Source organism: Phocoena sinus, chromosome 10 (assembly GCF_008692025.1).
Source record: "Phocoena sinus isolate mPhoSin1 chromosome 10, mPhoSin1.pri, whole genome shotgun sequence".
Taxonomy (NCBI): domain Eukaryota; kingdom Metazoa; phylum Chordata; class Mammalia; order Artiodactyla; family Phocoenidae; genus Phocoena; species Phocoena sinus.
Window position 1 is genome coordinate 25,722,649 of NC_045772.1, and position 14,904 is coordinate 25,737,552.

The 14,904-nt window shown below is 38.4% G+C and overlaps 1 protein-coding gene across 3 annotated transcripts in view; it reads right to left on the reverse strand.

Moving 5' to 3' along the window:
- METAP2 (methionyl aminopeptidase 2) overlaps nucleotides 1–10,742 on the reverse strand; it is a 30,778-nt gene extending 20,036 nt beyond the window's left edge. The window contains exons 1-4 of one of the 3 annotated variants that reach the window (XM_032645320.1): nucleotides 10,249–10,739; nucleotides 8,380–8,487; nucleotides 4,448–4,513; nucleotides 608–710 (exon numbers count right to left, since the gene is read on the reverse strand). In XM_032645320.1, the coding sequence (XP_032501211.1) occupies nucleotides 608–710; nucleotides 4,448–4,513; nucleotides 8,380–8,487; nucleotides 10,249–10,399 (428 nt within the window). In that variant the 5' untranslated portion in view covers nucleotides 10,400–10,739. Of the gene's footprint in view, nucleotides 1–607; nucleotides 711–4,447; nucleotides 4,514–8,379; nucleotides 8,488–9,056; nucleotides 9,102–10,248 lie in introns of those variants that run through there. The other 2 variants (XM_032645322.1, XM_032645321.1) reach the window with 2 other exon arrangements.
- Nucleotides 10,743–14,904: the final 4,162 nt, after the last annotated feature.

Here is a 14,904-nt window from a genome sequence, read left to right on the forward strand (position 1 = left end):
CAAATAAAATGCATTCTTTCAGAACACTTCCAAGAATCAGGTTATCTGTACCCAAACCTGTGTAAGTCATCTGTACTTGTTATTGTAATTATGTAGTTTAATTATACATTACATAAAAAGAATTGTTTCTATGAAAACTAAATTGACTACCCAGAGGAGTTTCAATAAAGGCAAGTTGTCAAAAAATACTTCTGTCAAATGGAACTGTAAATGATTTCAGGAAAAAAAAACAATGTAGGTATAGGCATCAGCTGCAGATTACTTAGTTCTTACTGTTCACAGAAACTCAAAATGGAACAGACCAGACAATGCATTATGGATTCAGCCCATGGAAAAAAAAAAGTGGAGTTCAATGCAATCCATGCTCAAAGATCAAGAATGATGAAAAACAAATGTTTGTTTTAAGTTAACTTTTATCAATAAAGATTAACCAACTACTGGTCCCAATCATTTTGGATAAGAGGGCTTCTACTGTATCTTCTCTGCAACAAATTCATAAGCTTTTTTATTAAGGTAGTGGAGCAAAGTCCTAAGAAAAATCAAATCTGCTTTATTGCTAAACTACAACTTTCAAAAGTCAAACTGGAAGTTATTTTATGATCCTTACCCATCTTGTGTGGGTGGGTACTCGCATTCTTGTCCTTTGGGAAATACACCATTAGGATACAGGTCACATATTGGAACTGAGGGAGGGTCTGTTTGAACTTTTGCTGTGAGATACAAATAAAGCATTAACTTCTGTAGTTAAAAACAAAATTAAGCAGTTAGCATTAGTTTTTCTCAGTTCCTAATTGTTATTATATGTCCTGACTTTAAGGAACCTCCCTGGTATCAATTTACAGTTAAAAACAGAAGATATTTCACAATAGCCACCTCTCGATTTATAATTAATTACTTGGGAATAAAAATATTCAACTCCTCAGAACTCCATTATGTATTTAAACAGTATATGCCTTGGCACAAAGAACACTTCTAATGTTTTTGTCTTCATTTACTATACTGGAAATGGAATAGCATACAGAGGCTGGCTTTCGCAAATAAAAATCAAAGAAGCAACAAGAAAATAAAAAAGAAATCCTATAGCGATAAAGTAAAAATATAAAGCTATTATGTTTAATAAAATAGGTAAAAAACTTATTCCAAGGGTATATTATGTATAAAAGTTAGTATACATAGTATGTATATTATGTATACATACATACTTAGTATGTTAGTATGTATACATACCCCAGGGCTAAAAGACTTTAGGTAGCCATATACAAATTTCCAGATACTTGAAAAAAGTTACAGTACTTAGCATATGTTTCAAGGACACATTATTTCCCAAACTACATTCTAAGACACCAGTGTTCCAAAATGCTTTTTAAAAATATTTAGAGATGTGTCTTCTAAAAATCCGTTTAAATGCGTAAGAACTAGTTCTTATATAGTTCTTATTCTACAAAGAACTTTCTTTTAGTAACAAGTGCTGTATCCAAGGAATGTCAGGAAGTTACATAAGACTTAATTTATGCAATAATATATGACTTTCAATGTATACCTGCAGCATGTAACAACTACTGAGTTGAAGTGTGTGGTTTTCTTTTGATTTTAACCAGTCTTACGGGTTTTTATCTGAAATTTTAACACATATTTTAGATTTTTTTGTTCTGCAATGGGAAATAAAAGGATGCATATAAAGAAAAATTTGACAATTTACTGAGCCAAATCATTTATCTACAGAACCATTTTTTGGTTCCCTCTTTTAATCTGAATATTCAATATTTCACAAACACCCACCGTTTTCCTCTTTTTTATGTAATGCTTAGAAGTGTTCTACGGACAAATAAACTTGGGGAATGCTGTTTTAGGTTCCTCCGAAGAGGGAACGTTTAGAATTTGAAATCAAAAATGACCTTAGAGGTCATCTAATTTAGTTTCACACTCAAATCCAGGAATCCTCTAACACCCCTGACGGATGGCACTAAGTGCCTGACAGCGGAGGCAATCACTATTCCCAAGCTAAAATACATTCACTTGGGGAGAACTGTAACTGTTAGAAAGCTCTTCCAACACTAATTCCCTGTTACTTTCATCTGTTAGTTCTACTTAACTCTTTGCAGTTAAAAAAAATTTACTTTTCATTTCTACTGCTTCCTTCCTCTCTATGATGAGAAACCACTTTAAGGGATGCGGTTCTTAACACTTTCACTCATATTCATCAACCTTGTCAGTGATCCTTTTAAGTTGGTACTAGAATTGACTTCTATTAATAGTTCAAATAAGATACAATTAGTATAATACACTGTTGATTCTAAAAATCCTACTGCTACTGAAAGGTTAAGATTCCTAGCTTTTTGGTTCACACTGTATAAGCACTCAAAATCCTTAGGATTCTATCACCTTATACTAACTTTATATATGCTTATTTACATTTCAGCTTGTTAATATTAGCCTATTGTCTCAGTTTTTTTTGAAATCTTGATTTCTGGCAAAGTATTATCATCCTCAGCTTTATATTTCATCTACAAATCTAATAAAGATGCCTTTTATATTGTCCACAAATTATTAAGACAAAATAGTTAAAGGACTTAAGAAGTTCATTAGAGAAAAAATAAAGAATTTGTCATTGAAATAAGTTGAAGCCTAGCCTTTACCACTTATTAGCTGTGACTTGGACAAATGCCTAAATGTGCCAAGCCTCAGTTTCCTCATCTACAAAATGAGGAACTAGATGAAATCTTGGATAACCTTTGAAACTTATAACATACTATGTCCAAGTTATTATCTAAAACTATGAATAATTATAAATATCTGTATTGCAGTTATTGTTAACTATCACTTACAATTCTCTCACTTTATAGATGAGGAAAATGAGGGCAGTAAACTGCCCCTGATTACAGTATTTGGCTTATTTCATAAGTGATTTGTGACAGCCTACACAAATAAGAGATATTCAAAGCAAATCAGAGAGCAAAAATCAAAACACTGAAAGAACCTAAAATAGAACCTGAAATAAGGCCAATACAAAACCAGATTTGGCTCTAAATCCTCTAGTAGCCAATATCAAAAAAAAAAAAAAAAAAAAAGGCTAGGTTATTTGCATAGTTCATGGTGCTTCTGCAATAAAACACATTAACTACTCAGGAAAAGCACAATTATTCTTGATACTAAGACCAGACAAAAAAGGGTCTCTCAAGACTGCTCATAAAGAAATATAATGAACAGTAAGTTCAACAACATCCTCAGAGGAGGCACAACAAAGGCTGATGGCATCATAATAAAACATCTGTCAGTGGAAGAATTCTACCAAGGGCAAATACAAAGCAGCCTCTTAATGCTCCTCCCTGCTTATCTACCTTCATTAGGAAGCAATTTTAGAGTATTTGGAGAAATAGATCTTTCTCAAGCCAATCTCAGGTAATACGTCTCACAAGCACACTATGAACAATTTTTGAATGGAAGGAACATGACATCATAATACCTGGAGATTCCTGGAATGCAAGTAATCTGTGCTCTTTAAATACAGATTATGCTAGGGGCAGAACTGACATCCTGAGTAGAAGGATCTAACCAGGATAGATGCCTGACTAGAAAGAAGGCTATTCCATCTCCACCTAGAGACATATCAGGGGAATGGCTGGCAGAGCCAATAGCTTTCTTAAAAAATAATTTAAGTATTTCAACCCAGAGATAAAAATGAAAGTCAAACCCTCAATATTCTCATTCATAAAATTTCAGCCTAAAGATTTTAAAGGAAGGTTTAGCCAGACACTCAATGGTCCCCAATAACCAAAGGGCATCCAAGATTAGAACTTGTTCTGATTCTCAACCCAAACTTTATTCCCCTTAGTCTATATACAGTCTCCTTAGTCTATACTATACAGTCTCCCCTTAGTCTCCCCTAAGAGCTTCAGGTCTATGAAGATGTTTGGTTATATCGTTTATAGAAATAAAATACAAGTAGGATCATATATTAAGTGAATCTGAAATACTACAAACATGTTATTAGTAAAAATTCACCATACACACAAATTTTAAATAATGGGACTCCTCATTAAATATTCACCAAGAATCTTGTAATATCAAAACTGGCAGGTGAACTGCAAACTATGTTTATCCTATTACCACTTGGTGGCATTACTTTAGTCATCACTGACAAAACTATTTGAATTATTCAAATTTTAAATTATAAAGTTTTTAGGAACTCATCCCTAACATGCAGTAAAATACAACAAATTTATTATTAACATCCCCTGGCTGAATACAGCTAAAGAAAATAACAAGACTGTTAAACCAAAGTACTTGCCAAATAGCTGTGAGCTTCACTAAATTCTACTTCCATTAAGCCTACATTTATTTCCCTAACATATACCAGGATCTTAAGCAACTTCAAATCTACTCTTCAAACCTGCTGGTTAATAAACCACTTCTAATTTGGCAAGTAGGATTAACTAAAGACACTAACGTCCTCTCTTCTTCTTCTTCTTTTTCTTCTTCTTTCCAGTTGCTCCATCTCCATCACCATCTCCATCTAAGAAAAGACATGTCAAGTTCACTTAAGCCTTATAAGCAGAGGGATGAAACAAGCACAAGCAGACAAGTACACACACACACAATGCATCTTAAATAGCATATGACAAAGCTGACCCAATACTCTTAGAATTTTGTATATTGTTAGCTTTAAGTATCAGAATTTGACTTGTGCAATCAAAAGCACTAGTAAACTTTACTTTGACTTACTCTACTAAAAGAATTAAGATATTTTTAAGAATAAAACATGTAAAAAAAAAAAAAAAAAAAAAGAATAAAACATGTATTAAATAACATCTTTTTTTTAAAGCAAAGAAAAATAACTAGTGTTACTGAAATACCTGTAATAATGACTATATGACTTCATCTGAAATAATAATAGTTTATATATGCTTTGCAGTTAAACACCTGTATTTCATGACCTCATGTGATCCTAAAGCAACCCTATGAGGTAACAAGGAATGTTTAAGGGACATGCCCAAGATAATCCTAACAGATAAATAGCAAAATTGAACCAAGAATATCACCTGATTCCTAATCCAGTGAGAGGTAAATGGGGTCTCATATTTTAAAATATCTTTTCCTGGGACTTCCCTGGTGGTCCAGTGGTAAAGAATCCACCTTCTAGTGCAGGGGACGCAGGTTCGATCCCTGGTTGGGGAACTAAGATCCCACATGCCGCGGGGCAACTAAACCCGTGCGCCACAACTAGAGAGAAGCCCACACGCTGCAACGAAGGGCCCATGCGCCACAATGAAAGATCCTGCATGCCTCAAAGAAAGAAGATTCTGTGTGCCGCAACTAAGACCAGTCGCAGCCAATATAAATAAATAAATAAATAAATAAAGTATCATAGTTGTTATTAGAGAAAAAGAGTTCTCCTTCTTTCTGGATCAAATTGTATACAAAAAAATTTCTACTTCTCCTAGGTTCATAGTTTTCAGATTTTCAAAAGAACCTGATGACCAAAAATAAGAACTATTTAAAAAAACAGCTGGCAAAAGAATATACAAAATAGCCATGATCTGCCTGTCGGTTTTCATAACAACTTTGCTTGAAGCTCAATGACCATACACTTAAACTTTGAGAAAAAATAAAGAATACGATTATGACCAAGATTAAACAGTGAGTTAAAATATTTTAAATAAAGGTATCAAAAATAGACCTAAGTGTCTGAATTTCTAAAAATGTTGCTCAATAAATTTCAACAATCATTTCTGAAGTATGCTAATCTACCCACAAATAACTAAAATAACTAAGAGCAAATAACTAGGATATTCACTAAGCTTATTTTGGTAATCATTTTATGATGTATCTAAGTCAAATCATTATGCTGTATACGTTAAACTCACACAGAACTGTATGCCAGTTATATCTCAATAAAACTGGAAGGAAACAAATAATGAATGAATAAACAAACGAAAGACGGGAAAAAAACTGCTCAAAAGCTCCCTCAATGAATCGTCTTATAATGAAGCCAGTTTGCACTGTTCACTACACTTTGTCCTGCCCCAAAATGGTCTCTTTTGTTTGGTTTTAAGTCCCATTCCTTCCAATGAGCTTTCCATCAGCATTCAGCCCACAATTCCACCTCCAAATTTCAATAAATTTTATTGCAGATACCAGTATATCTTTCCAACTCTATATTTTGTCTCTCCACAATAATCAGTTTTCCTTTAGAAAAAAAGATATTGAAATATTAGCTTTCCATCTTCTCAGAGACTTCTCACAACAGTTTATTTTTTTTGCGGTACACGGGCCTCTCACTGTTGTGGCCTCTCCCGTTACAGAGCACAGGCTCCGGATGCACAGGCTCAGCGGCCATGGCTCACGGGCCCAGCCGCTCCGCGGCATGTGGGATCTTCCCGGATTGGGGCACAAACCCGTGTCCCCTGCATCGGCAGGCGGACTCTCAACCACTGCGCCACCAGGGAAGCCCACAACAGTTTAACAGTACTGGTTGATCCTGATTATCAAAATGAATTAGGAAAACAATGAACCCAAACTGGAGAAAACTAAATTCCTAAATATTTGATATTCCTAAAATCTTCTTTAGTACACTGAAGATTTCCATTCTGACAAGCAAACTTTCCTCTTTCAATGTCAAGAGATTCATATAACTTTGCAGAGGTGTAATGAAACAAGGCAGGCACTGTCTTCAAATTAGCACTGTGATTGATATTCTACACACAGTGGGTCAACAGCAACCTATTATATTACCTTGAATTTACAAATACCTTTCTTGTTAAGAGTTCAAAATATGTTTATAATCTGAAGCATAGACCAAGGCAGAATGGACAAGAGATTTGCTTAAGGAAAAGGAAAAGCTAACTATTCCCTTGAATCTGAAACCAAGCAGGACCCTGTAGGGCCTTCTCAGGGACTGACCCCAAGTCTCCCACCTCTTTTGTAAAAAAGCTTTAGACTCTTAGGCTTTCCCTGAGTTCCAAAGAGCAAATTTAATCAGAGACATGAGAAAAATGCAAAAACAAAGGAAAACAATCAAACAAGACTAAATAATAATAGTTTGGCCATTAAAAACAAAGGACCTTTAGTTTCTCAAGGGCTACAGATAATATCTTGAACCATATCCTTGAGTTGGTTTGCAGATACTAACCCCCCCAAACCAGGTGGAAAAAGTTAGCTGCATGCTGACCACCAGCACACAGACTCCAGATCAGTTGAAACCAGAAAACTATAACTGAGATTCCCAAAAAGTCACCCTGTTACTGCACAGCCAACCAATCAGAAGAATGTCCACAAGCTGATCAGGCACCTGGCAACCCTCACCTCTAATGTTGCCTTTAAAAACCCTTCTCTAAAAGCCTTCAGGTCTCTTGGGCGTGAGCTGCCTATTCTCCTTGCTTGACATTTTGCAATAAACGCTGTACTTTCCTTTGCCGCAACCTGGTGTCCGGGTTTGGTAACAATTCTTGGCACTTTTTTCCACTAAATTTGACTGTAAGCTCCTTGAAGGCAGAGAATTTATCCTTCTAAAGGAAAAACAACTGCTCTGCATTATCCTAACATGATAAAGTACAGCACGTATTTGTTGCTAAGGACTGGAAGGCATAAGCCCAAGCTGGCAGTTCTTGAGGCAGAACAGTAGACCATAGCAATAGATAATTAAGAATGGGGAAGCCCTATCTCCTCTTCTGCCAAAAGAGGCTGTAGAATAAAAATAGTTCTCCTAACTAATCACTCCCTCCACTGTCTTACTGATAGCATCAATTCCTACAATTCCAAGAGTTGCTGTCTTTAAAGAAATCTTTAGCAAAAGCCCCAAAATACCACAAGGATCTGGGGTCAGGAAATTCATAATAGATTTGAGAAGCACTCCAACATGCTCCGTTGACAATAAAGAGAAGTACCTTTGATAGAGTAAAAGGAATAGATTTGGAATCAGGTGCTAGGTTTGAAACTCTGGCTCTGTTATTCTACACAAACTAGCTGTGTCACATTGGGCAAATCATATAATTATCATTTCCTGTTTGCTTGGTTTTTGTGAGTGTAAAATGAGAATGGATGAAAGTATCCTAAGTGCCTAGTACATATTAGCTGTTCAATAAAAGTTAGTTAAATAAACAGGCATTCAATTTTATCTTATTAATACCCACTACTCGGCCTTTTGTTAAGTACATTTTTTAAGTTGAGATCTGTGTTATTTGAGCATTCAACATATCCAACTTTTAAAAGAGTTGCTAATAACTAAATACATTTTCCTTTTCATCTGTGACATTGAGGCTTTAACATCAGTTAAGTAAAACATCAGAGAATATTGGACTATATGGACAAATAAGCAACTTTGGTTAAAGAATGTCATATTTTCTTGCTTTCCTAACCACAAAAATCAAATTAACCATTTACCTTCATCGTCATCAAGTCTTTCTTTCTCTTCCAATGCTTGTCTTTCCAACTGTCTTGCTACCTCATCAACCGAGGCTCCTGATTCTTTATCAGGTTCCTGTTGCTCTGCTGATCAAATATAATAACATAAATCAAATCGAATAAAGATCTTCCCACTAAAATATGTTCTAAGGATTCTAAAAAACATGTTAAGTCTTCCTGATAAGTGTTCATAAAACAAAAGCAGAACATTACTTGAAGCAGAATAAAATTTATTTAAGAAAAATATTCCATATCTAAGTGGTACTGCCCGTTCAACAAAATACTCATTACACATTCTCTGTGCTAGGAGTTAAACTGTAAGTTGTTCCCTACCCTTAAGTAGTTTTAACTTTTTTAAAGTATTTAACAATTAGACTACAACAAATAATTTATTAACCAAGCAAGGACTTAAGATGGGCCATAAATGCTGAAGGCCTTAGTAAGAGTATTTCTGTGGGGCCCTGGGGGCTTCAGGGGTTCCGGAAGAAAGAAATTGTCAAGCCGGGCTGGGTAAAATAAAAATAAGTATGAAAAGACATTCCATTACTAAAAAACAAACTTCTCCAACAGCTAAGCACAAGAGCAGGCCCTGCTGTAGGAGTGGTAAGAATGTAGCTATATGAGTAATATGTATGCGTAAAAAGAGGTAGTATTACCGTGTAGCACATAATGAAGTGACATGCTGGCTATGCAGAGAATTCATCCTGAGAGATAGAACTGTTAAAGATATATTAGGGTCAGTCTGCTAAACACCTTAAAAGGACAAACTGAAGAGTCTGGATTTCATCTGAAAGCCAGGAACTGCCACCAGACTATATCCTGGGATTCAATTTTGCTCTGGAAGCATCCTAGCCCCTACAGCTCTCCCTCTTCAACTCCCATCTAATGAAAACTTCAAAAGGATACAGGTTAACCCTCTCTAACCTCTCTCAACTCCACTTTATCACTTCTGGCTTCTCCACTGTCCCTCTCACTCTTTCTGTGGCTGATTTTAACAGTACAAATAACTCTTCCTAAAACCAAGACCTTGATGCAACAAAAACAATGACTTCTCACAATCAAACAATTAAGTTTCTAACTCATAATATAATCCAACTGAAAACTTTCAGCTGTTTTCCTTGCCTTACCAGTAGATTTAGAAAAGCTCCATTCGGACCCACAGAATATCCTACCCAGACTGCCTACAAGTGGCATCATAATCCAGGCCTAAAAGCCCAAAAGCTTGACGATACTGTGGGATTAGGCAGGTGAAGAGTCGCACCACCGCACATCCTGCTATTACTACTCAGTAACAAGAGCGCGTGGGCATTCACACACATACACACACACCCCAAAAGGGCTGCGCGCCACACAAATCTCTCCGTAAACTGGGATGGTGGGGGGAGGTGCTGCTGAGGCGCTAAGACTCGGTTACTCCACCCCCAACCCTCGACGAAAATATGTCCCACGTTGCTCCAGCAAGGAGGCGGCAGTATGGGTCAGAACCAGATTTTTGACGAGGAGGCCAATCCGCGAGGAAGGTGAGAGGGCTGGGCCCTGGGCACGGCTTCAGGTCCGTCGCACTGTCTGCGTGGGAGCTAAGCGCCGGCAATGCAGGGGCTCCGGCCCAACGACCCCACAGAAGCTGAGGCACCCTCTTCTCCACCCCTCCCCTACCAGGTCCCTAATACCACGCGAGTAGCCGCCTCTCCCCGGGGCTGGAAATCTGCAGCTCGGCCCGGACACACGTTCAGTCCTGGGAATCAGTCCAGGATTCTAAGTCCCTAGTCCCTGTCAGCCCCGCCGGGCCTGAGTCGAGCCGTTCGGCCATCCCGGCGGGGACTGGGAAGACATAAAAACTCCCTTTACCTGTGGCAGCTCCTTTACTCTTTTTCTTCTTCCGTCTTTTTTTCTTGGCCGCCTCCTCAGCCGTAGAGGCAGCTCCCTCCTCCCTGTCGTCTGGATCCAGGTCGCCATTCAGGTGGTTCCCGCAGGACGCTGCCTCCTCCACACCCGCCATGTTGCCCGAGAGAGCGCGAGGAACTAAGACAGGGCGGCGAGGGCCCGCTCCTTCTTCACCCACCTACACCAGCGACGCCGGAAGCTGCTCTCGATGGTAGGGGCGCGGGGAATGCTGGGACGGTGGAGGACTCGACTGTGAGGATTGCGCGTGGAGCTGGGCCGGGCTCGTCTCAGGCGGGCGTGGCCGAGGAGGTCGGGAAAACCGCGCGAAATCTGACCACACCCTCGTCCCGCGTCTCGGGTAAACCTACCTGCTAGGGTCAAGTTGAATTCCCGTGCCTGCCCTGTGGACAGGCGCTGCCCGCGCGCGGGAGAGGGGCCTCTCGACTGGAACCGGAAAGTTTTTTTTTTTTTTTTTTTTTTTTTTTTTTTTTTTTTTTTTTTTTATGCGTTACGCGGGCCTCTCACTGTTGTGGCCTCTCCCGTTGCGGAGGACAGGCTCCGGACGCGCAGGCTCAGCGGCCATGGCTCACGGGCCCAGCCGCTCCGCGGCATGTGGGATGCTCCCAGACCGGGGCACGAACCCGTGTCCCCTGCATCGGCAGGCGGACTCTCAACCACTGCGCCACCAGGGAAGCCCCAACCGGAAAGTTTTATATTCGTGGTTTTATACAGCGCACCGGAAGCGAGGAGAAGGGCGAAAAAATGCCTTCACATGTACACACTTCTTTTTTATGACTCAAAAGGACTGAGTTTTTATTCACAATTACAGCTCACGGTGAGGCTATCCAAACACTTAAGGAGATGTACCTACAAAGGGGCCTGACTGAAGAGGCAGTCAGAGGATAAGAGATCAGGAGGCGTCTATTATTAGAGAAGCCAAGGAAAGGCAGCGTCTCAAGGAGGAGGGAGTGATCAACTGCGTTGAGTGCTAAGAGGTCAAGTAAGAGGATGAAAAATGCCGGATGTATATATTGTAGTGACATGGAAACCACTGGTGACCTTAGCAAGAGCTATTTAGGTAGAGAGATGGAAGCCAGATTAGAGAGTTGAGGAACGAGAGGAAATAGAGAATCTCTTCATCTTTCAAGTTTCAGCTTAAATGCCACTCCCTCTGAGAATCCTTCCTCAACAATCTATATCAGGCCCTGCTCATACAACCACGCATTGAATTCTTAACTTTTTTTCATGGCAATTTGTAATTAATTTATTTGTGTGATTATTTGTTTTATGTGTGTCTCTCCAACTACCTTGAGCTCCATGAAGACAGGAACCTCGCCTGTTTTGTACTCTTATTCCCAGCACCTACCTCTAACCTAAAGCATTGTAGGAGCCCAGTAAATACTCATTGTATAAATAGCACTTAAGAAGTGCCAAGGGGCTTCCCTGGTGGCGCAGTGGTTGAGAGTCCGCCTGCCGATGCAGGGGACGCGGGTTCGTGCCCCGGTCCGGAAAGATCCCACATGCCGCGGAGCGGCTGAGACCCGTGAGCCATGGCCGCTGAGCCTGCGCGTCCGGAGCCTGTGCTCCGCAATGGGAGAGGCCACGACAGTGAGAGGCCCGCATACCGCACAAAATAAATAAATAAATTAATTAAGAAGTGCCAAGTACTTTACATTCATTATCTCATTTAATCCACTTTTGAGTTGGGGAAATTAGAGCTAGAGAGTTTTAGTCACTTGCACCAGGTCATACAGGAAGTAAATAGCAGAGTTAAAATCCAAACCCAAGTAATGAGGTGCCAGAAATTTAGTAATTCTGTATTGTGCCTTTCCAGTTGAAATTCCTAATCAGTTCAGTAAATATGTATTGATTGTAGACTAGAAGTAATTTTTCTTGGTGGAAGATACAAAAGTGAAAAAAAAGTACCCTCAAGAAAGTTTGGCATTCAATGAGACATATAAATAAATAAGAATAAAATAAAATGCTAATACTTTCCTTACAACATTTATTATTTTCTATTCCAAGTTAGTCTGTCATAAAGATGAAGATTTTTAAAAGGGTCTAAAAGGTCTTAAGATTGGGGGCAAGGATGTGGCTGTCAACCTCAGGAGGAATCAAAGCTCACCCTGGTTGTGGTGCAAAGCTACTGCCAAAAGCATCCTTATAACTAAGATCTGCTGTATGAAAAATGCCTTCAAGCTTTGTTGTGAATCTTCCCAGTTCCACTATAAGTTCTGGGAACACTTGGGCCATGGCTACTACCTCAGACCCAGTCCAGTAGACACAGGATCCTAGAGGGTCAGTAGATAAATTTTGACAAAGGGTGTTTGAGGTATAAGTTGATCTACAGAATTATCAATGTCAAAATTTGTTCAATGAAAAAAGTAATGCTAAAGTACACTGATAACACAAAATACTGTTTCTTTGCTGCAAAGGGATTGTACTCTACTCTTCCCCCTTTCTTTCTGAAAAGAGGCAAGAAAATGAAACTTTCAAGGTAATAGAAAAAAAAAAACATATCTTGACAGTATGGTAGTGAATATTTGCTGGATGATAATTTTCCAGGACACTGCAGAGTCTGAGATAACTGAATAATTATACTTAACAGCCCATCACTCCTTATTTTCACATTTTTCTTCATTTGGTTTTCCCTATAAGAGGAAGTTGAATGGGGTAAAGGAATAAGAAATGTTGAAAACTTAAGTAAGAATCTAAAAGAACCTGTATTAAATATAATTCAATACCAGCATAGACGAGAATATTTTTTCTAGCTCATCACATGAAGTCATTTTGTCTTAGATGGTTAACTAGATAAGCAGACAAAAATAAGTTTTTTTTCCTTAGAGAGAGACTTTTCCTATTGTAAAATCAATGTAATAAGATATATTTATTATTTTGTCCCAAAAATGTATTTTTGGTGAGAAAATATTAATTCCAAACTGAGCAACATAATTAGCCTCCGTCTTATTTTCTTTGAAGTCCTTGGTTAGTGGTGTGGCTTAGGACAAATCACTTAATCGCTCCAAATTTCAGTTTCCTTATTTGTAAAATGAGGATAATAATAGTACCACATCATAGGATATGGAAATTAAATTTCAAAATGGAGAAAAAGCACCTGTGACAGCACAACACTTGACACAATAGTGATATGTGTTAGCCAACATTGCTGTTAATAAGCCATGCTCTTGAAATTTTCCCATTTGTGTGTATTATATGATGGCCTAAATATCCTAAGGCACACATGTATTTTGTGACCTTTGGCAATGGGTTAACAAGAAATATATTAAGAAAAACATGGGAAAGCTTGTTTGCTTGACATTAAGGGAAATACTGAGGATTTTTTTCCATATCTTTATGGTTTAAAAAGTGCCATATAACTATTTTTAAATGTATAGATGATATGGCATAGATACAGATATATAAATACAGTCACACTGGGGGTTAGGGCGTCAACATATGAATTGGAGGGAGGGAACACAATTCAGACCATAACACAGACCTTGACGAATGTCCCCTTGGAGAAGGGGCAGGGAATTGCTCCTGACTGAGAGACCCGGATAGCTGAGGTGCATATCAAAGGAATGATTTCAGTGAGCCCAGACTCTTGCATCTTCCCATACGTACAAAAACACTAAATTCCTTAACTTGGGATATCTAGTTTTCTTTTATTAACAGCAGCCCTTTGTTCCGACTAGTGGTGGTGGTGCAAAAACTCCCATATATCCTGGCTGCCTGCTTTTGATCTTTGGAACAGTTTTCTCAGCGTTTATCTGAAAGGCTGTCTCCTGGGCTTGAAGTCCTAAGAATGTCTGCCGAATAAAACATAACTCTCAACTTTTAGGTTGTGCATTATTTTTCATTTGACAGTGGCATGTTTAGGGGAAGTTCTTGCTGAGGAGTAGGTGAAGTGAGACCAGATTGTAAATAGCCTTCTATGCTATCCTGAAGAGTGGCTTTTATTGTAAGGTCTCAAGGTGATATGTGACAAGGGATATTTAAATTTTAATATTTTAAAAAATGCTTAAAATATACCACGACAGACATGTCACCAGCATGACAATACAATGAATAGTACTGTGTAGCCATTAAAAGCCAGTAAAATGATATTGATGTAGATTCCGTGGATAAATGTATATGGTTATATAATACATACAGATGTCTGCAAGCTAGGGAAACGTGGTCATTTTTGCTTTGTGAAAGATCACTCTGATGGCAGTCTAGATTCTAGAGCAGTGGTTTCCATCCAGTAAATCCATGTGTTTTATTTTAAAAGCCAAATATATTTAAAGAACTGTATTCTATTCTGAGAGTATGGTACTTGCTAGTTTTTGAAGTTGAACAGTCTTTTAATAAGTCTAAAATTATTAGTATGAAATAACAGAGTAGACGATGGTTTCTTGTGCCCTGAAAATTTTTTGAAAAAGGGGGGCCCACACCATGTCTGTTCTCAAAACCATTTTTTAAACTTTTATCAGCAGTGATATCCCTAAGTCTGATGGCTTGTATTCTAAAGAAAGAAAAATTGGAAATGGCAGAGCCTGCTAGTAGGGGAAACTTGCTAATATGTTATTGTTGATAACAATATTGATGAGAACTTATGTGAAGGCTGTTGGGGGCTAG